The 27,901-nt window shown below is 48.0% G+C and overlaps 1 protein-coding gene across 1 annotated transcript in view; it reads right to left on the bottom strand.

The window, feature by feature from the left end:
- Window positions 1-27,901, bottom strand: part of ANAPC1 (anaphase promoting complex subunit 1) — a 2,053,226-nt gene that overhangs the window by 1,858,727 nt on the left and 166,598 nt on the right. The window contains exon 7 of the mRNA XM_069606837.1: window positions 9,349-9,494. Coding sequence (XP_069462938.1) covers window positions 9,349-9,494 — 146 coding nt within the window. The remainder of the gene's footprint in view (window positions 1-9,348; window positions 9,495-27,901) is intronic.

The following is a 27,901-nucleotide window of genomic DNA, read 5'->3' as shown; positions in this document are numbered from 1 at the left end:
AGCCTTGCGGAACGCAAGCTGCAATCTAAAAAGAAATTCTGCAGCGGGGTAGGTAGGGAGGGAGGGAGCGATATGGAATACGTCGTCGGACCATCCCATCGAAAGAACTACCAGGTAAGAAAGTAACGTGTTCTTCGACGGGATTGGGTCCTCCGATGTATTCCATATCTATGACAGACTCCCAAAGCAGTACCAAGCAAGGAGGTGGGAAAAGAATTTAGAACACAAATTTAGCATGCCCAATCAAATTGCAGAATAAAGGACTGCCTTGCCAAAGGCCAGATCCTGCCCTCTGATGGAATCGAGGGAGTAGTGACTTACAAAAGTATGTACTCAAGCTGAGGTGGCTGCATCACAGATGTGACGAATAGGAACACCCCTCTGCAGGGCAGTAGACGCAGCCACTCCCCTGGTAGAATGGGCCCGCAAGCCAGCCGGAGGGTCCTTTCCCCGCCAAGCGGTAACACTCAGAGATAGCTAAAATAATCCAACGAGACAAAGTCTGTTTCGTCACAGCTTGACCCAAACGCTTTCCAGCGTAACCAATGAAAAGTTGATCGTCCACTATGACCCGGGACATGCGCGAAATATAAAAGCTCAACGCTCTCCTAGGATCAAACCTATGGAGCCTCTCTTCTTCCTCACCAGGATGTGGAGGAGGATAGAACGCCGGAAGAACAACCTTCTGGCTCAAATGAAAATCCCAAACCACCCCCGGAAGAAAAGGACGAACTCTAAGGACAACCCTGTCCTTATGAAACACAGTGAAGGGTGGCTTAACTGAAAGTGCCTGTAACTCACTCTGCGAGCCGAAGTAACAGCAACCAAAAACACAGTTTTAAGAGTTAGCAGTCTCAAAGGGCAAGAATGTAAAGGCTCAAACGGAGCACCCATAAGAAACTTAAGAACAAGGTTCAAATCCCAACCGGGCACCAGAAAAGGTGACGGAGGGAACACATTAGTGAGCCCTTTCAAAAACTGAGAAATCAAAGGAATCTTAAAATAGGAACATTCTTCAGACGAGCGCTTAAAGATGGACAGTGCCGCCAGGTAACCTTTAATGGTCCCCACTTGCAAGCTCCTGTGGGCCAAAGAAAGCAAAAAAGACAGAACCATGGGAATGTCACGTTCAAAAGGATCCACATTCTTAACTCTGCACCAGTCGCAGAACTTTCTCCAACGGCAACGGTACAGAGACTTTGTTGCCGGCCGCCTGGCCGAGAGCAACACCTCCATCACGTCTTCAGGGACGTCCCAATCCTTATACCTCAACCTTTCAGAAGCCAAGCGTGAAGGTTGAGGGATCCGACCTCTGGATGGAGAACCTGACCCCCCCCCCCCTCCCGTGAGAGCAGATCGCCTCGGTAGGGAAGACGACGTGGAGGGCAGATGGACAAGTCGAGAAGGTCCGGATACCACGTCCTCCGGGCCTACGCCGGAGCAATGAGGATCATCCGGGAACCGAACCTCCATAACCTCCACAGTACTTGCGGGATGACGGAGACTGGAGGAAACGCGTACAGCAGTGGGAATAACCACTCCACCACGAACGCGTCTCCTAAGGCTCCTTTGAGGAAATTCCCGCGAGCAAAACCTTTTGCACTTCCGGTTGACACTGGAGGCGAAGAGATCTACTTGAGGGGTCCCCCAAAGGGCGAAGATCTCCAGGAGAATCTCCTGAGCCAGCTCCCACTCGTGAGTGATCGTTCTCTGCCTGCTCAGAGCATCCGCCGTCTCGCTGTCGTCTCCGGCCAGATGAACCGCCGAGATCGGAACTTCCTGCTGGATGGCCCAGAACTCGAGCTGCATCGCCTCCCTGCACAGAGGAAGTGACCCTGCCCCTCCCCCCCTTTTGTTGAGTTAGTGCATGGCCACCATGTTGTCCGTTAGAATCAGGACACTCTTTCCTCGCACAGTCAGCAGAAAAGCCATCAGGGCAAGCCAGACGGCCCTCAGCTCCAACAGATTGATATGAAGTCTGGACTCCGACGGAGACCAACGACCGCTACTGTCAACTCGTTGGCATGAGCTCCCCATCCCGTGAGGGATGCGTCCTTCACGATCGTCACCTTCCGCCAGGGCAGCCATAATGGGGCCCCCCTTCATCAGATTGCCTTCGACGGCCCACCACAGAAGGTCCTGGACGACTGAGGGCGGCACCTGAACAGGGTCCGACCGCCTGCCGGAGGACTGAGGCCACTGGAGCTTGAGTGCCCACTGCAAAGATCTCATCCGCAGACGAGCCTCTGGCACCAGAAGAATGCAGGATGCCATGAGGCCGAGCGGTCTCAAGAACTCGGACGCTGGGAGATTCTGGGCAAGTTGAAACTTGTGCACCATCTGCTGAATGTGAAGAGCCCTCACCTGGGGAGGAAAACACTGCCCCAGGGATGTGTCAAGCACTGCTCCGATGTACTGGAGCCGCTGCATTTGTGTCAAAGGGGACTTCTTTAAATTGATTGAGAAGCCCAGCTTGTGAAGGGAGTGGTAGGTGATGGACAGATGATCCAGGGCTTCCTCGGGAGAGCTCCCCCGATCAACCAATCGTCCAGGTAGGGGTAGACATGAATCCACCCTTTCCTGAGATGCGCTGCCACCACCACCATGAGCTTGGTGAAAACCCTTGGGGCGGAGGTCAATCCGAACGGCAGGACCCGAAACTAAAAGTGCGAGTCGCCAACCGCGAACCTCAGGTACTTCTTGTGCTTGGGATGGATCGGCACATGGAAGTAAGCATCCTTGAGGTCGAGAGACACCAACCAGTCCTGAAGTTGAAGGGCCTGGAGTACTTGAGAGTAACCATCTTGAACTTGTCCTTCCTGAGGAGTTTGTTCAAACCGCGCAAGTCCATGATGGGTCTCAATCCCCAGTCTTTCCTCGAAATCAAAAAATAAGGGGAATACCATCCCTTGTTCCTCTCCGCTACAGGCACCAGTTCTATGGTGCCTTTTTCCAGCAGGGCTTGAATTTCCTGCGCAAGGAGCGGATCCAGACTCTTCAAAGAGAGGTTCCCAGGTGGATTGTCATGAGGCCTCTGCAGAAAAGGAAGACAGTAGCCGTGGGTTATGATCTCCAGAACCCACACATCTGACGTAATGGCTCGCCACTCTACAAGATGCTGCGCCAGCCTTCCCCCCAACCGGCGAACCATGGGACCTGGCCTCATGACGGAGTGATAGCGGCTGCGGCGTTGCCTGAGGGCAAAGCGGCAACTGCCCGAGCGGCCTTGGCACCTCGAGGACCCTGGTTTCCACCTCTGGCACTCTTACGGTGGCCTCTTTGACTGCAAGCTCCTCTCGCTTTACTGAAGGACGAGTAATAGCGAAAGGAACCTCCCCTCCATTGCTGTCCCCTAGGACGAAAAGGCGGAGGTTGGCGAACTGCAGCGCCCTAACGACTTCGCTGCAGCTTTGGAGGTCTGCAACCTCTCAAGGCTCTTGTCAGCCTTGCTGCCAAAAAGATGTTCACCGTCAAAGGGCATGTTAAGAGCCGGGGCTACACATCAGGAGCGAACCCAGACTTCAGCAACCACGCAAACCTACGTATTACGGTGCTCGCCACCATGGATCGGCTGACACAATCTGCCATGTCCAAACCCGACTGAACGGCCTCACACATGGCATCCTTGCCATCCTGAACCATAGCAAGGAAACCATCCCGTTCGTCCCCTTCGGTAATACGTTCAGCCGCTAATGCAACACAGTTCCACAGAGTGTGTGTGAAACGAGACAAGGCACATATGGAGTTGGCCGCCTGAAGCGCCATACCCCCCAGAAGAAAACACTTTCTTCGCCCAGCCGTCAAAACGTTTGTCGTCCCTATCCGGAGGGATGGTAGGATACGACGCCTGCTTTGCCGGAGCCGTAGCCGCCTGCACCACCAAACTCTCCAGAGTGGGGTGCCTGGAAAAGTAGCAGGGGTCGCTACTGGCTGGACGGTATTTTCGCGACAAAGACTTGCCCACTGCCGGGAGACTCTGGGGAGCAGTCCAATGCCGCCGCCACCCTTCTCTGCAGAGCCATATGAAACGGCAAAACCGGGTCAGTGGGCGGACCACGATCAAAGATGTCCGTGAGATCATCCTGAACGAACTCCCCTGGGGGAGCTGACCAACCCAAGTACTCGGTGACCCGAGACATAAGGCGCCGATATGAAGAATCGGCATGAGTGCCAGGCTCCGGCCTACAAAACTCCACCTCCGGAGAGGTGTCCAGTCCACTGGCATCATGCAGTGACTGCCTCAGATCATCAAACTGGCTGTGGCTCGAGATAAGCTCATCTGGTACCGTAACCAAGCCGTCATCAGAGCCTTCATCACCCTCTGAAATGTACTCCAGGCGGGGAGAGGAAGACATCTGGGGACCAAATCAGTGCCTGGCCTTAGCCAGAGCCTTTCTAGGGGCTAACCCCATGCCACGGGGACCCTCCGACACCATCGCCTCGAAAGGCGTCGAGGGCGCCGAACGAGTCGGCGCTGACAGAAACGGCGTCGAGCGAATTGGCGTCGACGTTTGCTGCAGCACCGCCAGCATTGACGGCGTCGACACAGGCCTCGAAGCCAGAGCTCCGAGCGTGTCTCGACGACCTAGGCGCCGACGACCCCCTCGGAGGCGGAGCCTCGAAAGAAATCGTCGACGACCTCGGCGCCACAGGCGTCGACGTCTTCTTCGAAGACAGAACAGGATCACACGGTCTCGAGCGCATCGAGGACCAGGACCCCTGGAACGGGCATGGCGAGAACGGCTACCCTTGTCCGAGGGGGACCTCTCCCGCGAGCCGTGCCGACCACCCAAGCCCGAAGGCGTACGAGCGGTGTCTCTCGACCAGTGCCGACAGACCCCACTCGGAGGCGCGGACGGACCGGTGCCCTGCGATTCAAGAATCGCTAGCATCTGCTTCCCGAAGGAAGCCCATTCATCCGGTGTCGCTTGCATGGAGGGATAAGCGACCCGCCGACGGGCAGAGTCCTCGGAAGAGGACGGGGAAGCCGACCGATGCCGGCGCATCCGGGAATGCCTCAAAGAGGCGGAGGAGTGGCGAGACCTACTCCTGGAAGGTGACCCACTGGACTTCCGACAATGACGCGGAGAGTCGCCCCTCGAGTCATCCGTCGAAAGCCCAGCAGACCTCCGACCTACCGACAGCTTCTTCTTGCGTTCCCGCAAGGCCTTTGCCGTGAGCGACTGGCAGTCGACATAGTCGTCCCTATCGTGGGCCTCCCCCAAGGCACCAGAGGCAGGCGTCGTGCGAGTCCGTGACCGACATCTTGGACCCACAGTCCCCAAATTTCTTGAAGCCCAGACGCGGGGTTGCAGACTAAGTAGACATCGCCACAAACAGGTCTTCACAAAAAACCGAACAGGTTCAACGAACCGAGAAGAAAACAGCAAACTCCAAAGAGTCGAGGCGTACCGAGATTCACAAAGCAAACACGTTCGCGGAAAAAACAGAACTGAGGCTATGGGCGTCCTGCGTCCTACTTATCACATTGGGTGACGTCGGCCATCGGAGGAGGTCCTTGGGGACGGTGCATCGACGTCATTGACGCAGGAGCCGAAGATTTTCCGAAGCAGCACAGCTGTGGACATTACCCGTCATAGATATGGAATACGTCGGAGGACCCAATCCCCTCGAAATAATTTTATCCTTCAGAAAGAAAAATACCAAATGTAAGATTTTATTTATAATGGGTACACCCCTCATCTTAGTAAGACTCCTAAAGGTACACCGGAAAACATAGAAGGTGATAGAATGACACAGATGCCCACTTAAGGCAGGAAATAGAAATGTTTGGTAAACCTATTAATATAGGCATTGTAACATTTTGCTTCAGGGAGCCTCAACAAAGATTGAAGACTCTGCTGTAGTATTTTCGCAGGAGTGGATGTTTGGGTTTTGTGCGACTCTTTCCTGGTAGCATTGTGTAGGGTAGTTCGGAACTCTATACAGTACTGCAGGACAATGTGTCCAAGACCCATCTGTCGAAAGTTACACACCCCCATTGGTGGATGAAAGATATGCGGACGCCTACGGGTAAGGATGGGAGGGTTCTTCAAAAGGGGAGATCCAGGTTTTTGTGTGAGCACTTCTACCACATCCACTCCTCTTCTGTGGTGCCTGTATTCATTTTAACCTTCAGTCAAAGATGTTTGCTTTTGATGATCACCCTGAAAAGGCTGCTGGGATGATGGGCCTGGGCACGAGATGTAGCCTCTTCAAGAACCTGAAAAGGTGTGGTTTTAAGATGGATTTTCAGAACCTGCCCCATGGGAGGATTCTCAAATTCCAACCTATACAGTGAACACAGTTATCCACACTCAGTCTAGCCAAACTCAATCGCAGTAATGTGAATTTAGCAGTAAAGCAGACTTTAGGTTCGATGGGGTGGGGCATAAGAACAGTGAACCACACATAGGAACAGTCCATTGTTCGAGTCCATACAGAGGTACAAATGTATTAGGTCTTAAAAGACTAAGCAGGTAAAACTCAAGCAAAGCATACAACACACATATACACATGTACACGCTTGGTAATCCCAAAGTGAGATTACCTAAACTTTACAGTAAAGCACTATAAAAGCTGTTCAATCAAGTAAAGCAGTGAATCTTTAGCAAGTAACACTATTTGTTTTCCAGGGATTCCAGCTTATTCTCAACCTTTTCAACCCTGCCCTTATGCTCTGAAATCGCGACTGACAGTCTGCTCTTTATGGACCTTGTTTCATTCAAAAGCAATCGGATGTCTGCTTTGGTAGATCCTTCTTGGTCAGCATCTATGGCAGCGGGGGCCTCTTCCACTGTCACATCATTGCTGTCAGATTTCCTACAAAAACTGTTTAACAACTCTGCAGTATTGCGATCCAGCATGTGGCATCCACCAATATCTATTTAACGACCCAATAGGCGATTGCAAGGGCAGACTCCAGTGGTCCGTGAGATAGATGTTCCTTGCCTTTCCGATATCTTCCCAACTGCACACTCATCAATTCCAACTCAGACCACACAGTTCAATTTTGAACTGGAAGTACTGCAGAGCAATCCGTTCCCGATTCACATGGAGCCTGAGCTGATCAAGTGCTGCCTGGGTAAGAGTTTGGTCTAACCCCCTTCTGCCAGGGCGCGATTTAGAATAAACAGGCGGACTCGTCTGGGGGGGGGGGGGGGGGGGGTGGGGTGTACAGTGAACCTCAATCAAAGTACCTGTCGCACCGGGGCTCGCAGGAATGAAGGGCCAGCAGGGAGTCCCCTCGGCTACGGGGTGCCTATATGCAAGTCCCTCAGGGTCTCTTGCTTCACCATGTACTCGTGGAGTTCCTGGTCCAGTCGCAATGCTCAATTGTGCCACCACTCAGCAGTCGCGCTGCCCTGTGTTCCGCTCCCCTGGTGGAGCCCGTCTCTTTGGCTTATGTTCCCACCGCCTTCACGCTCCTATCTCCCCAGTGCTCTAATCCTCCTTACTTAAGTAGGACATCGGGGGGCATCAGTGCTCCCGTCGATCTATGTTTATGCCGGGTTACTCTACTCTCAGTGCAGTGCAGCCCGACTTGGGAATCTCAGTGTCAGTCTGGCCCTGGCTCAAGTTTTTTCTGGCCACCGCCCGCCCAAATGCATTGCAGGTAGTCCTGGCGATCCACTATTGCACTGCATCACTTCAGAGTTTGGTGCAGTGGTCTATCTCATGAGTATTGAAGACCTCAGACTCCATGGGTAAGATAGGGTGCGATGCAGGCAGTGTAGTGCACGCGTGATTCCCCAAAAGGGTCCGGCCACAGTCTTTCCCCTCCAATAGCTTGGCAGTCTGGCTGTGCACGGATTCCCAAACTCGAGCAGGGGGGGTTCTCTTGCACCTCTCAGATTCCCGTGAGGTCGAGTACGATGTAAATCAGTCGATTTTAGTACATATTTTCAGCCATTCCGTGCTACAGGTTGAGGGAGACAGCACGTCAAGGATGCATGCCATCTGCACCCCCCTGGCGGTCTTGTATCCACGTTTTACCCTTTTGTAAGTCATTTGTATGCTAGCAAGGTCTGAACTGAGGATTTCCATTTATTAAAGTTAGGTGCCTGTGGAAAGATGCCAAATCTACACCAAATATTTAAAGTGGTTGTGTAAACTGTCAATCGTCTCTCCATTAGGGGAAGCCAGAGCACACGTCTGATGGCTTTCCCTATAACAATCTTCTTTGCGTCTACATAATGTAGTCGACCTCGGATTGAGCAAACCCGAAATCTCCTGCAACTTTCAATCCTAAAAAGGACCACAAAACATTCAGACAGGCCAAGACACCCTTATCTTGGGATTTACAAAGTACTCCCTGGGCAGGTCTTGGCTTGGAACCCTTACAAATAAGTTGCATTGAGTCTCTTTGCATGGAGAGTAGTACTATTGGCAGGACTTGGAAAATATACAGGAGTCAATGGAGACTTAATTTTCATTGAAGTGTTTCTCCCAAGCTATTTGATGGAGAATGACTTCCAGACTAACATCCTCTCGTATTTTAGATATTGGTTGGAGGTAATTGGCCCTGTAGAGATCAGAAGCCCTAGAAGGAAGAAATCGCCCAGAAACGTCATGCTGGAGTCTGCTATTTTGAATGGGGAGGTAAATCTCAGGCAGCCTGTTCTGGGTTTAGGAATTTTTTTGACCATGTGCACTTTTTTAATGCACTTTCTGTCCAATTGAATTCAACCATTTCTTTCTATTATGGGGGCCCCTCAAATGCCCCTCCACTAGCAGACATCCACACCGGCCCCTACTCCTACATACATGCACAAGTGTCTAATTGGTTGAATTCTCCAGAAGTGCACAAACACAGGGTCCACAATCAAAGTGGTGATCAACAAACGTATTACCTAGGAAGAGATATTTATTAGTTTACATTTAGCTAAATTCACATTAAAGCCTTCTCATACAAAGATAGTAAAGATTGTAAAGCAGGTATGGAGGTCTCTGGTTTGGAGTGGGATAACCTTACACCAAATAATAAGGATATTTTGAAGCCATACCCATCCTTCTCTAGCTCCTTAATGCTAGGGTTCGAACAGATCTCCTTTGTTAAAGCAATAGCAAGAATGAGAGCAGACAATCAAGACAGATGCCTCTGCTAACTGAAAAGAGCAGAAAATTCTAGGAATTCATTCAGATTTTCACAGTGGGGTTAACATAAATGTTAAATGAACATTATTGTGTTGAATTTAACCATGCAATACCAGACAAATATGACAAATAAAGAGAAACCCAACTACAGTAATTGCAATGGTCAAAGAAACAGTAATTTTGATATAATACGCAAATTGGTGTGCCTGCCCCACTCTTGGCTAGGTGGCCTCTTGACGCATTCTCCCTTACCTCAAGTTTGACTTTACGAAGAGCCCAGACTGTGTGCAAACCCTGAACGGTATCGTAAGTCATCACGATGGATGGGTCATCATTGGTGAAAACAATTCTCAATGTTTGGTCAGCAACATACTGTACTCGAGAAGCGCCAAACATTCCTAAATGAGGGAGATGAAGGAACAAATTTAATATTTTGAAAACTCAATACTTCATATGTAGTCTAAAAGAATGAATTTAAAATGCCTTTGGACCACAGAATAATCCAACAAACCTGGGAAACAAAAGCACTTTTAAATGCTTCAATAGGCCATATAAAACTTCAAATCAAAATAATTTGTGAAATATGGCGAATGCTTAATGCACATTATACCTGTGAGCCAACCCATGGTGCATACTATTCAGAATAAACAGTCTACATCGCTATATTCAGAATAAACAGTCTACATTGCTAAACTGTTGTAGCAACTACAAGGGGTGAAAATTAAATTAAATAAAAAAGGTGATTATTCCTAATTCGCCTGAGTGAGGAGTAAAGTCTTAACCTAATAGGTCCTGCAACCATTTGCTTTTGCTGGACTAGATTGTGGACCTTTGCTTGTGAAATTCATTTTATATTGGCATTTTTGATTGGACCAAAAAGAAACAGAAGTAAATGTCATCCTCACAGCACCCAGAAGTAAAATTACTGAATAACAGTACAAAAATTACCAATGTACCTTCCGGTAAAGACTGACTATCCAAACTCAGGTCAAACGCTAACTCTAATGCTGAGGGGTTATTATAGAAAACAAATCCCCTTTGTTCCTTGCTGTATAGTCTACTTAGTTAAAAAATACGAAATGTAAAGAGTATGAAGTCATATCATATTTGAGCAAACACCAAATGCCAGAAACCCCTTACCCCCAACCTTACAGCGAATACTGTCCCTTATATATTGTTTGAATTAGTCATTGTTTAAACTGGGTCTCATACATAGAGGTATACCTCTTCATACATCTTTCTAATTCCATTAATTCCAACTCCCCTCCAGTCAAGTAAGTTCCACTTCCAAAAATACTTTTCAATCATGTTCAATAGTGTAGTCACACTCACTATGGGGAGAAAAACAAATTACACGTTTCTATATATTTACTACAGAAGGGTTGCATTCAATTTCCACATCTTTCCGACAATCATTGATCCAACTGGCCAACCTTTCCAAATTATAAATGTCCCACATCTTTCAGAGCCATTCCTCTTTCGAGGGTGGTGTGTCTTCCAATGTTTACCTAGGCGGGCTATAGCCGCTAAGAGCATGCAGTGGGTCATATGTAGTAATACCTAAAGGTCATTCTGCCTGGGTTAGAAAACAAAATAAAAACACCAGTAAATGTAAGATTTGTCGGTTTATACCATCTGTGATTAACCTAGAGGCATCATCCCTTGGTGTGGCCAACTAACAATACTCCCACACTGGGCAAACCATGCGTCTAACTTTGTCTATTTTTCCCACAAAGACACTATTGGAATATATCAGGACAGCTGTTCTGCAAAAGAAACACCAATACTAGAAGAGAACTGGACACATTTTAGTCCTCTTTATGTTTCACAACAGCCACATCAATACAAGTGACCAAACACGTTGTTGTAGTGGTGGCAGCAGGGGCTGTGGTTGTGGAGGCCATAGCAGTGGTGGCAAGAATTACAGTAGCCATGGAAACATATGCAGCAGATGGAGACGTGAAAGGAGATGAAGGAGCACTAGCTGAAGTAATTGTGGCAGCAGAGCTGCAAACAGCAGCAGTAGAGACCAAAGACCACAGGAAGAGTGCAGAATGACTAATGAATGGAAAGGAAGAGAAAATACGAGTAGTACCAAGAGAAAGAAATAGACAAAACTGCATCAGTATTGGGGAGACCGGCTGCAGACCACTCTGGAGATCATAGATGCGTGGAAACCAAGGCTTCAAGCAGTGGTGCCCATACCTGCCAAACCTCTGGGTTTAACCCGGAGACTCAGGGTATGTACGCTCTTCCCCATGTCTCCAGGGAGGAGCGTGGAGTCTGAGTTTTACAGCATACAAACATCTCCGCCCACGCCTCCATGTTATTGGCTACAAGACCACTACTCTAAAGAAAGAACTTTGTAAAACAGAGCAACTCTCACTAGTGTGTCACTTTTTCTACTTTTAAATCTGCCAGCCTGCTGCGGACTGATTGAACCAGCCCTTTTGGTCCAAATGGGGAGCCTGCTGAGTTATTGCACTTTAGCAACAATCCCCCCCCAACAATCTCACAGCCAGTGCTTCATCACATCCCGTGAAATGTGTTTCTCGGAATGGCAGCGCACTGTAGAAGCAGAAATGAGGCTGCCGGGGAGTATGGTTGCTGAGGTAATAAAAAATATTTTTTGAAAAAACGCACAAGGCGCACACATACATGATAGTGTGTGTCCAGTGCGGTCTTTGTAAATATGTTTCACCCGAGTGCCATCTCTGCTGCAGGGGTGTAGGAGACGCATAAAATCTGGGGGGGCTGGCGAGGTTAACAGGGGATACCTTGGGGACTTTGCATGGTAAGATGACATGATCCATCAGGCCAGCTGCCAGACTGTCCATGTTGTGCACCCTGCTGTGTGCTGCCCTACTGCTATACGGGTTGTTACGTGCATCTCCATCCCATTACATAGCAACCGGGTTCAGGAAGTTGTCTCGGTCTCCCCCTGCCTGTAGAAGCCGCGATTCCCTAAAGAAAGCTTTGGCGGGCAGTGCCCCCTCCCTGACGGCAGATGAAGCGAATAAAATATGGCCCAGTGTGTTGCGTGTGTGCAAATGGGTCAGTAATTAACGCCACATAATGGTTGCCATTGTTTCTTCCCAAGGGTGTCAAAGTACTGTCCAAGTGGTTGTGTTGGCCCAAAAAGAAACAAAAGTGGTTTTAATGAGCCCGTTTGTTCCACCTGTCCAGTGTTGCTATGGCAAATAGGAGCGCTGGGATTCTGCAACAAGAGGAACCTGCGTATGACAGCATGACCAGGGCAATCCAACAGCATTAGACCAGAGAGCATGGTACAGTAAAGAGTAAGTTGAGCTGCCCACCCCCCTTGAATGGTGCATGTAAAGTGTGAGTCAGTGGCAGTGGGTCAAGGAAGAAGACTAGAGTCATTTGGGTTAAACGCAGGCAGTGTGAAATGGCTTGAGGGGGAATGGTGTCAGTAACAGCGCAGAGATCATATAGCCCAAGAGCTTGGTGATGGGAAAGAGAACAGTTCAGGCAGAGTGAGAGGGAAGGGGGCAGGGGAGGGAATGAGAGCTGTATGCTAGGATTGAAGTGTAATTGGGAGCCAGGATTATGTAATTGGCGGGGACAAATAAAATAAATAGTCACAGAGGGATGGAACCAGCATTGGAGAAAGCTGTCCATGAGAGGATAATTCTGGGCAACAAACAGCTAATAATGCCCAGAATACCACTACTCTGATTGGGTGGGCCACCATAAACATTCTGCAAAGGGTCCCAAAATATATTCGTACCTATGCTGATCCAACTATTTCTGTTTGTATTGTTCAACTGAGGCAGGAAGTGGTGGCATAATAAACCATGACTAACCAGTGTGTCCCAACCAGTAATGGCCCACCACCTGAATTAAGGCGCAAATGCAGTGACAGCTTTTGGCAGGTACTGCACAGAGCTCTTTATTGCCAGTAGGGCTTTTCGAAGCATGCTTTATCACCACTATCACCCAATTTGTTTGTGGCAAACAGACGAAAGCTGGAAGAGCAAACTTGTTTTTCAAAAACAAATACAACTACAAAAAGGTGGCTGTCTTGGAGAATTCAATGGAAGCTTAATAAATATCCCCCTTTTTCTGTTTCAACGGCAGTCACAGTGCTTGAGTTAGTCACAGTGCTTGAGTTAGTCACAGTGCTTGAGTTAATCTGGGTCGGGGGCAAGGGTGGAGTAAGCAAGCAGACATGTGCATTTTGATTAATTTAGTTCCATTAATTCCAGATCTAGAAGGAAATGGAAAAACAGGGGAAAGCAGGGGAGATGGATAGTGAGCAAATGCTGTTACCATCTAAGAAAGTGGGATGGATAAAATGGATAAAGCCCATGTTCAAGCACACTCTGACTGTAGCATCCATCGATAGTGCTAATGAATGATAACATGAGTCTGCAGGTGAATGAATGAATTCATTGGGCGGTAATACATATTTCTCAAGGATGTGTGTGAGGAACCAACCATTGTGAGGGCTTCCAAAACCAAGCAATGGGAGATATTACCCCCCACTTACATTTAAAAAAAAAAAAAAAAAATTATATATATATATATATTACAATTGTGCATTTTATGGCAGAGCTTTTTTGAAACAAAGGGAAAATACCTATAAAAGATACAATTGGTTGTGCGGGGTATCATATGCATACAATACAAAAATTGAATGCTAAGTTACCAACAGTACTCAAGAGTATTGTTCAGTACATTTCCGGATCCTTCTGCACACAATATATCCCAGTATTCTGCTAGTGTCAAAAGACATTTTTAATCTCCATGTTTCAATATACGCCAGTGTTAGTGTTACCTTCCACCTCTTTTTCTAGCACTCCTGTGTGTTCTGCTAATGCCCAGACATCCTGTCTCAAGAGGTTGACATCAATACTGATTGCATCAATTTTGAATTCCAGTGCCGACTTCAGCTCAACTATGGCCTCTAGTATCTGGTGGTCACTTCGCCAGGGTGCCTCCTCTCATTGTGCCTCTTGCGCTGTTGTCTTCCGCCATTTGTGCAGGTTTGGCAAATGCGTCAAATCGATGACTGTTTCCCTTTGCTCTTGTTTGGCTTGGATGCCATTGTTGCACCCACCTGCTCAGTAGCTCTCTTCTACTAAGATCAAAGTGGTTCCGTTTCTTACCTACTGTGGTACTATGTTGGGCAGTTTCTCTACTTTTGTTCCTTTCAGCACGTTGTATACATATATCTTTCTGGGACCTGTACTTGTTGCTAAGCCCACTACTTTCTCCGGCGTCACCTCAAAGTTCAACTCGTGGCGTGTGTCCTCTGTTTTAGATCTCCAGTTCCCCCAACATTACTTCGGTGGGTGCATACGGTGTTTGGTGGTAGTGTTTCGGTCTGCTCAGTCCTCCAACCTTCACGGTTACCCGCACTTCCCTAGAGTTCTCTTTCAGTTCTGTCCTAGTACTTCCTGTTAGTTTCAAAATGCTCCAGCGGATACCCCAATTTCGTGCTCGGTGTTGCCTTCAGTTAGCACTCTGTGTCTTGGCTTTAACAGATATAAACTCTTGTACCCCTTCCGGATCGGTGCGATCCTGTTCCAGGGGAGCCAGTGTTCCACAGACTGTACTTGACTTCTACGCCCCCTTCTGGGGACTGCTACACATCCTGGGGGCCTCTATAGTGTCTAGCACCCCTAAAGGCACAGTCTCACCTGTATTACAGCTCACCTGATTGACTGGTTGCTGCAGGTCTCTTTCATAAACTAGGAGCACTCGGGGTATTGCTGTGGACCGTGTTGCTGCGCGCGTTAGGGACTGTGTGCTGTCATAGCGTGTTGCGTGGAAACTGTAGCTGTGGTTAGTCCAGCTGCAGCCTCCTGGTTGTTCCAGGCATCTTGTCCCTTTCATTCGCCTCCCTGCACTGTCCGAAAATCACCTGATTCCATGCCCCGTCGCCCGATACTTCATCCACTCTCTGTCCTGACTTCCTTCTTGCAAGGCCGTGCTGGTCAGCTCTAGAGCATCACTCTGCTCCTATGTTTGTATTACCACGCCCCTATCTCCTAACCAGGCCGGGCCGCCATACCTCTCCTGGGGCACAGCTGCAGCGTTTGTTGGTGTGGTTCCTGCCCTCATCCTGTGCGTGTGGGTTGCAGCAGTCCAGTAGCTGTTTATCCCACCTTGCGTGGCCGTCTCATTCATGCAGCAATCTCACCCAGTGTTGTGCACTTTCTGTGCCTCCAATGTGCGTGGGAATCCGTTGCACTTCAATTGTTAGTCAGTTTCACATTTTCAGAATGCCCGGTCCACGCCTTTCTCTTGCCTGCTACTGTATCACCCTTCAAAGTATCCCATGTAACTATACTGCCATTTCCTGTAGGGTGCTACCACGTAGCCATATGCAGTTCGAGCTTTCACAATGGAATACCTCTGGTCCCTTCCATCGTTGCACTGTTAACAAAGTTTGCAAGATGTCCCGGTGCGCCAGCGGCCATGTATATAATCCTGCACTTGTGTTCTCAACTCGAGTGTCCTGATGAAGCTACCAGGCTCCTTATATTATTCCTGTGTTGCACATGGATCACTGACAGGAGCTCCGGTGCAAGGGTCTTGCCACCTCAGACCTTCTGCATATGCTTCTCTACCTCGTTTCAATCCGCCAGTATGTTTTCTAGTCTCAGCAGGGGCTCCTGTGCCAGTCGGCGCTGTGCAGATCTGCCAGCCTGCTTTTTGCCCTTTTACGATCCTATCTTTCTAGTCAGCCGGGGCCTCATCTGTGTCACAACCACTCTTCATTCTTTGCTATAGCCAGTCGGCTCAATCCTTTGTTCTCGTCCGGCCACCATCTTGTTTTTTTGCCGACAGGACGATGCACCACTTCTCCGGCTCACAATTTTCAGGCTGTGCTACGATTCACTGAAATTATGATCACGTTCCTTGCTCATTCATTTCATGCATCTGCAATTCCAAAATTATGTGTCGTAGCTGACTCAGATCATATGTTCTCATCAGGATCATTGAGGATCAGCAGGAGCACCTAGGAATCACCTCCTCTCATGGCTCTGTAGCCATGCCGCCTTGTTGTCTTCTTGTGTGTTGCGCCCACAAGCCTACGGGTTACCCGGTGCGCGATAGAAATTATTAAAGTAAAGTTAGTACTTGGCAGGTGGGTAAACCAAGTCTACAAGGAAGAGGAAACAACTAGGAGAATAAGACAACTAACCTTATACATAAGTAACAAGTGAAGCCAGCGATGCCCTTTAACTAAAAATGAGAAGAGAAAACTTGGTACGGGACTCATAGTGCAGAGACTTGAAAAAGCAACCAAGAAGGAGGACCTCTTATTGGCATGCACAGAAGCTGGGATACTACCAGGGAAAGGAGCCTCTCTTTTGGTCCTAAATCTTGTGAACTGGAACTTTACTTTTGTAAAAACATTTCTCTATACTGAAACTAAGTTTGTACAAGTGGGGTTTTCCTTTTATTATAGTACTGGATTTTGACGTTATGGCGAGGACTGTCCAGGAGACGGGAAGCAGTGAGTGTTGAGTTAGTTATTATTATAAGGGTCGGAAATGGTACATTTTACTGGACAGTGGACTATTTTGTTTTGTTTAAGACATCTGGACAGTCTCCTTAGTTTTAGTTGAGGTAGGGTAACACCTCCTAGAATTAGGGCAAGGTAGGGTTTTCTTTTTATTTTTTCTATTCAATAAAAAAAAACTATGCCAACAAACACATCACACCTGTGTCAGTCTCCTATCTCTGCACCCTTACACCTCCCAGCATGAAGACTTTAAGAACCAATTAGCCAAGGTGCGTAAGGAGACAGGCCTTAGACTGCTAAAAGCCTTACTAGAAGGTTTGCTGCATATGCAGAATAATTGAGCATGGAAACATGGGCTGCAAACACATGAGACCTTGATTTGTCATCCTATGCACATAGCCACAAGTTGTTCGCATTTAAACCTTTGAAGAGGACTCTACAGCATTATTGAAAGCCCTTTGTGACTGCGGTCAGATCTCTCCATTGGCAGGTTGAGGAAGCATTGCTGGAACATGTTGCAGGGCCCGCTATTCCCTTAGAACCAGAGTCTTGGTCGGTGTTACAGAGTCGTTAGCAGGGATCGATTCCGACCCTCCTCACCAGGCAGACTGCATCAAACACGAGGGGGAACTGACATGGACCCATGCCTCCACTGCCACAAGGTACAGCCTTCGTTAGAAGCAACAGAATCTGCAGCAATTTTTCCAGAGTCCCCTGATTCACTGCTGAAAGGAGTGAGTCAACCGGATAATCCACACCAAATCGGCTTTTGTATGCAGCACTGACAAATGTCACATCCTTCACACCTATTCAGAGAAGTGCTATGGCTTCAATGTAGACTACGCTGGCAACTTCAGTCAGTGGTGCAGCATCATTTTCAGCGAGTTCTAACACCGATACAAAAGAGGAGCAGCCATAAATTGCTTCTGCTCTCCTTAATCCCAATTCTACCATTCAAGGGAATTACAATTTCCATCCAATCAGAGGATGGAGCCATAATTAAATGATTTGAAATTAACCATTCTTCACACGTGTTTTTTTTAAAGTACTACGCTGCCTTCAGAAACAAGGTGAAGTTGAAACACACCACCGAAGAAGCTGCTAAGAAATCCTTTGCTCGATAATCTTTTGGCTCCGTTCTAAAATTGTGCCACTGGGTTCTTGCTTTCTGTAATTTGTATCCTGCTCCTCATAGGCATGTATGGGCATCTCATTTTCTAACTGAGTTATTGGTTTTTATCCTAAGCCTATATGCAGCATACCTTTTTTTTTTTTTTTTTTTTAAAAAAACCTGTGATGACAAAACAGATTTTTGAACTGAATTTGGTATCCTGCACCAAAACAGTTCTAAGCGAAGTGGATCTAATCAGATCTGTCAAAATTCATCTTACGTGTTTTCTGATGTGCAGTTTGTTCCAACAGCTGGTCATGCTTGGATAGAAAGAACTCTTCTACATGCTATGTGGCAATATGCCTGCATTCAGAAGATCTGATTTTTGGGTCTGTGCATATCAAGACCTAAATTACCACAAATGTTTCTGTGGCACCATTTCCTTTTAACTGGATACTCGTCAGCTCGGGCCACAAGGCAAGGGTGCCCGCTCTCCCCACTACAGTTTGCCCCAGTGATGGAACGCATGGCTGACCAGTTGAAAAACAAGGGCATTAGACTGTGTGGCGCCCCAATGTAAAAATCACTTTATGCAGATATCCTAGAATTTGTGAGATATCCAGATCACAACAGAGCCCATGATCCTAGAGTTTGCCACTTTCAGAAGATACTCAGTAGGATTATGTGTTGATATAGCCAAATCAGAAGTTATTCCACCAACACCCAAAACTGATGCATGTCAATATGGGTGGCCTCATATGGCCTGGCGGCGCAATTATGTACTTGGGTATAACTTTCTCAAACTTAAACAGCTACATGATTTACTGCAACTACGGTACGTATGTGATCTGATTGAGGTCAACAATGGCAGGATGGGGCTGGTTACCAATGCCACTAATGGGCAGAGTCTCACTGCTAAAAAATGACCATACTGACGAAATTGCTATACATGTTTCAGAATAGACCGTCATGGCCAGGCAGAGCCTTTTTTTTTTTTTTAACAGAACTTGTGAATCTTTGTTCTGAGTTTGTATGGGCTACAGGATCAATTACAATTAAGTGGGCAAATGTGATGTTCCATATGCATCTGGGGGCCTCACGGCACCAGACTTTGAATTGTACTTACTACTTGGTTTGGTTTCCTGCGTATTGGTATGGAGCCATGCCGGCTCCCCCTCATGTTAAGCAAGAGAGTGAGGCGGCGAGTGGAGTTGAAATCTCTACATGTTAGACGAACACTACAAACCAGACAATACTTTAGACCCAGTGAGGAATACCGTTCCCACATTGAAGAAATTGTTTCACTGCTTGGGGATCCTTCTGACCCCCCCCTCCCTATGACGCAAGCTTGTCTCTTTGGCACAACCCCGCCCTAAACCCCACCATGGACAGCAAAATTAGCAAAGCCTGGTAAGAAAGAAATCATGATTATATCCAAAACCCAGGGAAACCACCAATACATCCCATGGCCCACAGAACTAGGAACAGCACCAACGCAGTCAAAAACCTTGGAATCCTAATGGACAACGAGCTAACCCTAGAACCACAAGTAAACGCAATCAAGAAATGCTTCTTCCACCTACACACAATCAAAAATATCCTACCATTCCTCTCCTTTATGCACAAAACACTAGCCATCATCTCCCTAATCGTGTCCAGGATACACTACGCCAACAGACTACATCAGAATGCCGGATTATCAACTGAAGAAACTAACAAAATGTAGAACGCAGCGGCCAGACTTCTCAAACTCTCATGAAGGGATAACATCACTCCTGCGCTAAAGATGGTACATTGGCTGCCAGTCAAAAAACAAATCACATTCAAAACAATGTATGTGCATAACGCACACAGGCCATCCACGGTCAAGGAGCAGAATTCCTACAAAAGAAAATCTCCATTTACCAATCAACCAGAACACTCGGATCCAGCAACGACATCCGCCTGGAACCACAACTCCACACAAGGAAAAAAAACTTGGATCAGCATTCTCCTGCCTAGCCACAAAAATGTATAACTCCCTCCCAAGAGAAATACAAAACATGAAGGACCATCAAAAATTCTGAAAACTCCTAAAAACCTGGCTCTTCAATTCAGAACCGGACGAAAACAAATGAGCAACACCCACACCCCTCAGAATGAACACACATCACAAGACTGAGGACTACACCTCACCACGACAAGTGCAGTGAGGTAGGGAGACCAGGGTTCCCATGGAGGGCCCTACTGGAGGCTAACGAGAGAGATGGGGGCGTCCTAGGTTGAACCACAGACAGCGGGCATAAACGTTGAAGGGGAAAGAGTAGCGACTTAACAGATCAACCACAGGGCCCAGGTAGCTCAAGGGCCCAGGGAAGAGCCCCCCACCTCAAGGGGCCTAGGGAAGCGATGGTGGCTGCACACCAGGATATACCAGGGGCTGAAGCATTGTGGAAATACATTAGTCTGAACACAGGGGGGGGGGGCCAAGAGGGTGGAGGCGGCATCACCACTAAATATCCCTGAAGACAACCCACAACCCTGCAAGGAATATAGGAGGGAGACTCCCCCAGCACACCACAATACAGGACACTGGCAGAGACGTGTACAACAGGTAGCCAAAGCGGAGGAGGTATGAATGAGCACCACCACTAACCCACCCACTAAAAAATTGATCCCTCTGCTTACAACACTCAAACGCTAAACAAAACACAACCATACCTTCATTGCACAACAAACCGCACGCACTTCACAACGCCGCAACAATAAAACAAACCACACATAGCTTCGCACAACAGCACATGAAAACTACCGACCTAAAAATCACACCTATGCTCGGCAAACAGTGTAAACTGATCTGAAGCTACTAACGGCACATCACAGCTTGCTTGCGCTTTTCCCACACATTCCTACTGACTTACCCTACCCTCTTGCTTTTCAGATCCACCAAGGGACAACTCTGATGGGGATCGTGCGCATTATAAATATTCTTTAACATAACAATGCTATGGCTAAGATAGGATAGGTGGGGACTGTTGCAAACACTATTACCAGCATATGTGGACAGCGTTTAGGTCATACTGGCCCTCATTCCCAATTGAACCTACCCCACACACATCTACCATAAATAATTAATTCTGCAGAGACAAAGAGGAGAATATCCACCTTGTACAACATAATACACAGCCCATAGTGTCCAATGGCACGTTAAGTAGGGTCAAGACCTACAGACTGAGTTCATCGATGTGCAACAAACATATGTAAACTAACAAAGGACATGTCCTTTAACTACAGGTTCCGGCTAACACACTTCAAAGTTCTTAATCGACTGCACTGTGCTACAGCCAGAATAAAGCCAGGCTGCATAAGCCTCTAGACAAAGAAGTTAAAGCCAGACAGAGCAGAATGCCCCTGCCAAGAGATTCCAGAGAAGGTGGCTCTAACTCCGAAGTTAGACTCCAAAATGATCACATTTCTGGGAAAGAATGTGAAAGATCTGAGGAAAGGAATTGACCGCGCCTGGAGGTCCTACCAGAACAGAGTCCTGGACGTCACGGGTCCCTTGGTGAAAATAATGGACCTAGTTGAGGCGGCCATTGATTCTGGCGACCCCATTGATCAAGTAATTCTTTCGGGTTGGGCTCAAAGAGCACTGTCTACTGGGAAATGCCAGCTGCGCCATCTCGGCCGAGCGCTGGAAAGGCATCCTGTTCAAGATTGATGCTAAATTGGGACAGTTGGCAGACAGAGTCAGGAGCAGCAGCACAGGGTTTGCTTTTCGGGGACCCATTTATGAAGGAGATGTCAAAGTTTGTTGGCACCTTTACCGCCTTGGACAAGGCTCAGGCCTCCATTAAAAGGGTTTTCGCTACCAACATTTTCTCCAGGGCCGGACGAGGCAATGGTCGCTCTTTCGGCCGTTTCACATTTGATAGAAGACCTCAACACTCCAGAGATTGGCAGGCCCGCTAGGACACTTTCTTCCCCTCAAGAGGGCGGGGAAGTGGTCGTGGCTGGATAAAAGTTGCGAGATACCCAGCCCAGCAACAACCCACAGGTCAGTGTACCCATAGCAGCGTCTACGCCGCAGACCACCATATGAGGGAGATTAGCTCTCTTTGCACGAGCATGGGACTCCTTATCAGGAGACGCCTGGGTCAGGGACGCAGCGCGTGGCCTGCACTTAAGAGTTTTTTTCACTCAACCCTATCAGGCCGGTCGCCCTGCTCCGATAATGTCAACAGCAGGCAAGACAGCACTAGACAACGAAATACACAGCTTATACCTGAAAAGGGCGTTTCGCCCCTCCTCGTGCCAGGGCAGCTTCTTCAGCCCTATATTTCTGGTGCCCAGGAAACAAAGTACGCCCAGTGATAAATCTAAGGGCTCTCAACGATTTCATTGTCTACCGTCATTTCAAGATGGAGGGGATTCACATGCTCAGGGACGTCTTGAGACCGAACGACTGGCTTGTGCGCCTGGATCTAAAGGACGCTTACCTCGCAGTACCCATACACCAGGCGCATGTAAGCTATCTGGGGTTTTCCTGGAAAAACAGACTGGGAGTGCACAAGTTTACCTTTCGGGCTCTCCTCAGCACCTTGGGCATTTACCAAAATTCTAAGGGCTGTAGTAACTCGCTTAAGAGAGCAGGGGGTCAGGCTAATAGTCTACCTAGACGACATCTTCATGGCTCATTCTCAATCCCTGCTAGAACAGGTCAGGCTGGCCATCGACCTACTACACCGTCTTGGTTTCCTCATAAATTGGGAGAAAAATCGATCCTCTGTCCATCCAAGAGTCTGGAATTTCTGGGGTTCGTGGTGGATACCCAGAATTTGCAGCTCAGTCTCCCCGTAGCCAAGAAACACTCGAGCCGACGGGAGATTTGCAGACTCCTATAGAGGAACCTCATATCTCTGCGAGAATTAACTAGAGTATTAGGTCTCCTATCCTCTTGCTTTCAGGTCATTTTTCCCAGGCCTCTTCATTACCGAGAATCACAGAGGCTAAAAGGTCAGCACCTGAGACGGAGCCTCTCCTACTCTCAGCGTCTGACACACTCGCCGGCCGCGAGAACGGAACTCAACTGGTGGCTCACTCAGATGGAAGCCTGGAACAGCAGAGCCATCTTCGGATCCACCCCAGATATTGTCATTGAATCGGATGCCAGCTGCTCCGGTTGGGGAGCGAGATTTGGCTCAGTCGCCACAGAAGGGAATTGGTCTCCTCAGGAACTGCAAATGTATATAAACTGCCTGGAGCTCCTCGCAGGCTCTTTCGCGGTGCGCTCTTTTGCCAGAGGCAGAGAGAGTTGCTGTATCTTGCTGAAAATGGACAACATTTCCACAGAAAGGTACATCAATCATCTGGGTGGTACCAAATCAAGGCCTCTAGCGGAGTTAGCCAAAGACTTTCGGCACTTCTGTCTGGAACATCGAGTCTCCGTCACTGCGGAGTATCTCCCAGGTCTCACGAATGTGGTAGCGGACTAGCACTACCGCCATTCCTCAGATTACAGCGATTGGAGGCACAGAGATCTTTCTCCGCCTCCAACGTGTCTGTGGTCCCATGTCCATGGACCTCTTTGCATCGCGCCTCAACGACCAGCTACCAGAATTTTCTTTTTTAAATTCATTTTATTGATTTTTCAACAAGTCTGGCATAGTACATGTTAACTTCACACTTCGAGTAAATGACATGCAAATATGACATTTATAAGGCGATTGTGAGAAAGAAAACTCCCAAATTGAAACTTGTTGTATAAGACCCAACCTCCTTTCCCACCCTGCATACCCCACCCACCTTTCCCACCACCCACCCACCCACATCAAGGCTTTTGAAGATAAATTGAAACGAACAGGCGGTACATCATACAGCACCAATTGTTATGCACATTTCTTGCATTGCATGTTATCAACGATGAGGTTAAGGTTAGTGGACGACTTGGGGCACCTCCATTAGCTTCTGTAAAAATGATCATGGTTATAGTTCTAGTCACTTGGTCTTATTGAATCCCAATACGCTGTGTAAAATTCTAAATAAATAGAGTAGCCATATCATGTCTATGTTCCTGCGAGATTCAAGAACGGCAGCTGTGAGACTCTCCATTTCCTAAATTGCGTGTGCCTTGGTCAGCCATTCCTTTTTGTGGAAAGGGTGGCAGACTTCAATTTAACTGTTAAACAAACCCTTGCTGCCAATAATAGATGACGTGGCATGTGCGGAAGTGACTCTTAAGAGTCATCATCAGATTCCTCTCCAAACAAGACCAGCACTGGTGTGAGTACTCTGGGTATTCCCTCAATGGCCTGAATCCACCCCAGGACCTCTTTCCAGTAAATTTTCACCTCACTGCAATCCCACCACTGGTGCCAGTAGTCGCACCTTTCGCCACAGCCTCTCCAGCAGTGGGGGGGGTGGGGGGGGATGGGGGGGGAGTGTGCTTGGAAACATTCTAGACAACTGTAAGGGAGTGTAGTGCCACCTTACCAGTAGGCGTGCTTTATGCATTTTATACTGAACAGAGATGGACGATGCCCACACCACTCTATGTATGGTCTTCCATACCTCTGGTCGATCTGTAAGGCCCAGATCTCCATCCCATTTGATTTCAGACAATGGGTACTTATGACCTCTAGTGATCAGAGCCTTGTACATTAGAGAATTAAGACCTTTTGTTGTTTGCGGGAAGCTGAGTATTTGCTCAAATGAGGTTAGAGGATGCTTCAGGGAGTCGCCCCAACGAGCATAGCTCAGGACGCTTCGAAGTTTGATAAAGGGTATGGGGGAGATCTCAACGCCCTGCAAAGCTTCCCTTAGGTCCTTGGAGGAGATGAATAAACCCTTTTGCCACATCTGTCCCGCTCGCACTAACCCAGCCTCGTACCAAAGTTGAAAAATATGTACCTCGCTTAACAGGTCTTGAATATGGAGGGGGGGTGGGGGGGTGTGAGGCCAAGTCGTGATACTGCTCATAGCTCGCGATGGGCGCCAGAGGGACCACAACACTTAGGACTTCGCGTCATAGCTGGCAAACGGACCCACAACCATTCCCCTAGTGCGACAGGTGTGAAAATATAGTTTTCCATCTCTACCCACTGCTTCTCAGGGTTTGCCCATAGATGGTCTGGCAGAACCCGGAGCTGAGATGCCCTGTAATATTCCTCCAGGTCTGGATATCCCATAGCCACTCCCCCCGCCAACTCTTTGGGTTGAATTAGTGCAGACTACGGAATCCTGGCCTTCTTATTGGCCCATAGATATTTCAATAGTGTGCGTTTTACCTCCGCTAAAAAAGGTTGAAGAATGGTTATTAGAAGGAATTGGAACAAGAACAAGAATCTTGGCAAGACATTTTGGAGGTGAAGCGTCCAAGATAGGGGTAAATTGGTCCATCTGTTAATATCAGCTCTAATGGTTTTCCATAGGGGGACATAATTTGCCTCGAAGAGATCCGAGAGGGGGATAGTTAAATTAACACTTGGGTATCTGACAGAGCGGCACTGTACCTGGAAGCCCCATCTCTCCCTCAACCTGTCTAACAGCTTGGTATTTGTATTTAAGGGGACTACTAAAGATAGGGCTCCCTATTGCGATATTTCCTGGAAGAGGGCAGGGACAGATTTTAATGGCTAGATGAGGTAAAGTAGAATGTCGTCAGCAAGCATGGCTAGTTTGTATGCTCTGCCTCCCCGAGGGATGCCATGAATTAAGGGGTTAGATCGGATGGCTTGGGCGAAAGGTTCAATGACTAGCGCATAAATTAGGGGGGAGCGGGCAGCCCTGCCTCATGCCCCGTGTGAGAGTGAAAGAGCTTGAGGAGGTGCCATGGATAGAAACTTTGGCTTGGGCCGTACTATACAGCGCTCCAGCTCCCCGAGTCCACACAGCTCGCAGCCCCACCCATTTCAGCACTGCTTGTAAAAAAAGGCCACTCACCGCGGTCAAACGCCTTCTCGGCATCTACTGACAGAGGGCTGTCGCCAGCCTCTCGTAGAGAAGCCATGAGGTCCAAGGTTTTTCTAATGTTGTCCGCTCCTTGCCTACCTCTCACATACCCTACCTGATCTGAATGGACCTGCTGGGGGAGGACCAGTGCTAGGCGGGAAGCCAAGATGCTTGAATAAATCTTTGCATCAACATTAATGAGCGCGATCAGGCGATATGATGAACATTCTACGGGATCTTTGCCTTCTTTGGGGATAATTATAGATTCAGTGAATGATTGGGGGGCTTGCCCCGTTTCTAGGATTGAATTGAAGAGTTTAGTGAGGAAGGGAGTAAGGGTGTTACAATTGGATTTGTAGAAGGCTGGCGTATAGACGTCCTGTCCTGGCGCTGAGCTCGCCTTTAGGTTAGAGACGGCTCCCTGCACTTCTAGGGTGGTGATCGGGGCATTTAACATGTCTAGATGTTCTTGGATTATTGGCGGGCGAGGGTGGGCAGCTAGGTATTCCTCAATTGCCGAGGGGGCACCATCACCTTCCGCTGTGTACAGCTTCGAATAAAACCTTGAAAAACGACTGACACTCTCTAGCGGATTATTAAGGGGTGTACCGGACTCATCGTTGACTTTATACACTGCTCTTTCTGCTTTTTGTTTCTGCAACCTATTGGGCAGCATCGTGTGGGCTTTGTCATCTTTCTCGAAAAATTTCTGCTTAAGGTATTTGAGTTTTTGAGACCTTACCATTCCATAGGTCTCTTAGCTCTCCCCTCAGTGCTTTAATTTGACTCGCCAAGTCCTCGCTTTGGGAGGGTGGCATCTAAGAGCCCCTTCTAGGTGGGAACTGTCAGCTCTTAATTCCCCTTCCCTAAGTTGTCAGAGTCTTTTTTTAAGCTGCCCCTTCAGCTATCAGGATTCCCCGTATTTTGGCCTTCCCTGCTTCCCAAACCGAATTCAGCGACATTCCATCAACGTCGTTCATCTTAAAATAATTCATGATGGCTTCAGAGAACGTTTCCTTGAAAACCGGATCCCTACACAAGAAATCATTGCAAACCCATCTTCGCTCTGGTCGAGGCAGAGGGCCCAGATCAAGGTCTAGTGTGCATAAGTCGTGATCGGACCAGGCCACTGCATCTATGGATGATCCAAGGATGTCCCTTTCGCTTTCTGCTCCCACTAAAAGGTGATCTATTCGAGAAAGTTTGATGCAGGGGGGGGGGGGAGAAGAAAGTGAAGGACCTTTCTTTTGGGTGGGTTGTTCCCCATGTGTCAATTAAATGGTGTTCCTTTAGTAGGATTAGGACTCTATTCCCTTGTAGGTTACTCGGCAGATGGGTATTTTGCCGTATTGGGTGCCAGTCCCACCACCGCTCCACAAATACATTTAAGTCTCCCCCGCAGACCAGTGCGCCTTCCCTCCAACCCTCCAGAAATTCAAACAAAGGTTCAAAGAAACTTGACGATCCCTGGTTGGGGGCGTAAGCAGAGCAGAGTAACAGTGCAAGCTCTCAACTTACCCTTAAGCGCTACATATCTACCCTGGGCGTCCTTATATACACGTGTTCTATCTGGAGTCCTAAGGATTTTTTGTAAAGAATTCAAACCCCGCCCCTTTTATGGGGACCCGAAGCCCATACTGTGTCTCCAAACTCCCTTCCAACAATCCTACGCTCTTTTCCATGGGTGTACTTTGTCTCTTGAACAAAACAAAACGTCCAATTTGGACTGCTTGAACTGTCGAGCCAGCATAGTTCTCTTTTGTGATGAATTAAGGCCTTTCACATTTAGGGATCCGACGACTATACCATCAGACCAAGCCATTCATGTAAGTGAGAATTGCTAGTGGTCCCATGTCATGTCTTAACCTACTTGACAGGCTACTTCCTCTCTTTACGGGGAAATGAGAAACCTGATTAGTGTTATGAATCAGTCCCTTTTTTTATCTTAGTGAGTGTCCCTTCCCACCCCTACCCCTTACCTTCTCTTCCCTTCCCCATGAGATGCTGCTGGGCGCATTCTCATTTATTATAGTTGAGACGCCATAAAGTAAGAAGGGCCAAACTAGTGGGTCCCCTCTCCTGGCGATGAATAAGATTATTAACATTCATTCAAAATGGAAACAGTATGGTTAAGGAACAATGCGCAGATTTCGCCGGAGTTGTAGTTGAACTCCCGATTCTTGGAAACATTAAACCATTGGTGTAGTTCCCCAGGGATTGAAGATAATAGTCCAACAAGAAATATGCAAGATATAGCTGAAATT

Source organism: Ambystoma mexicanum, chromosome 4p (assembly GCF_040938575.1).
Source record: "Ambystoma mexicanum isolate Mex_15411 chromosome 4p, UKY_AmexF1_1, whole genome shotgun sequence".
In the NCBI taxonomy this organism is placed as follows: domain Eukaryota; kingdom Metazoa; phylum Chordata; class Amphibia; order Caudata; family Ambystomatidae; genus Ambystoma; species Ambystoma mexicanum.
This window is presented reverse-complemented; position numbering and strand designations above follow the sequence as displayed.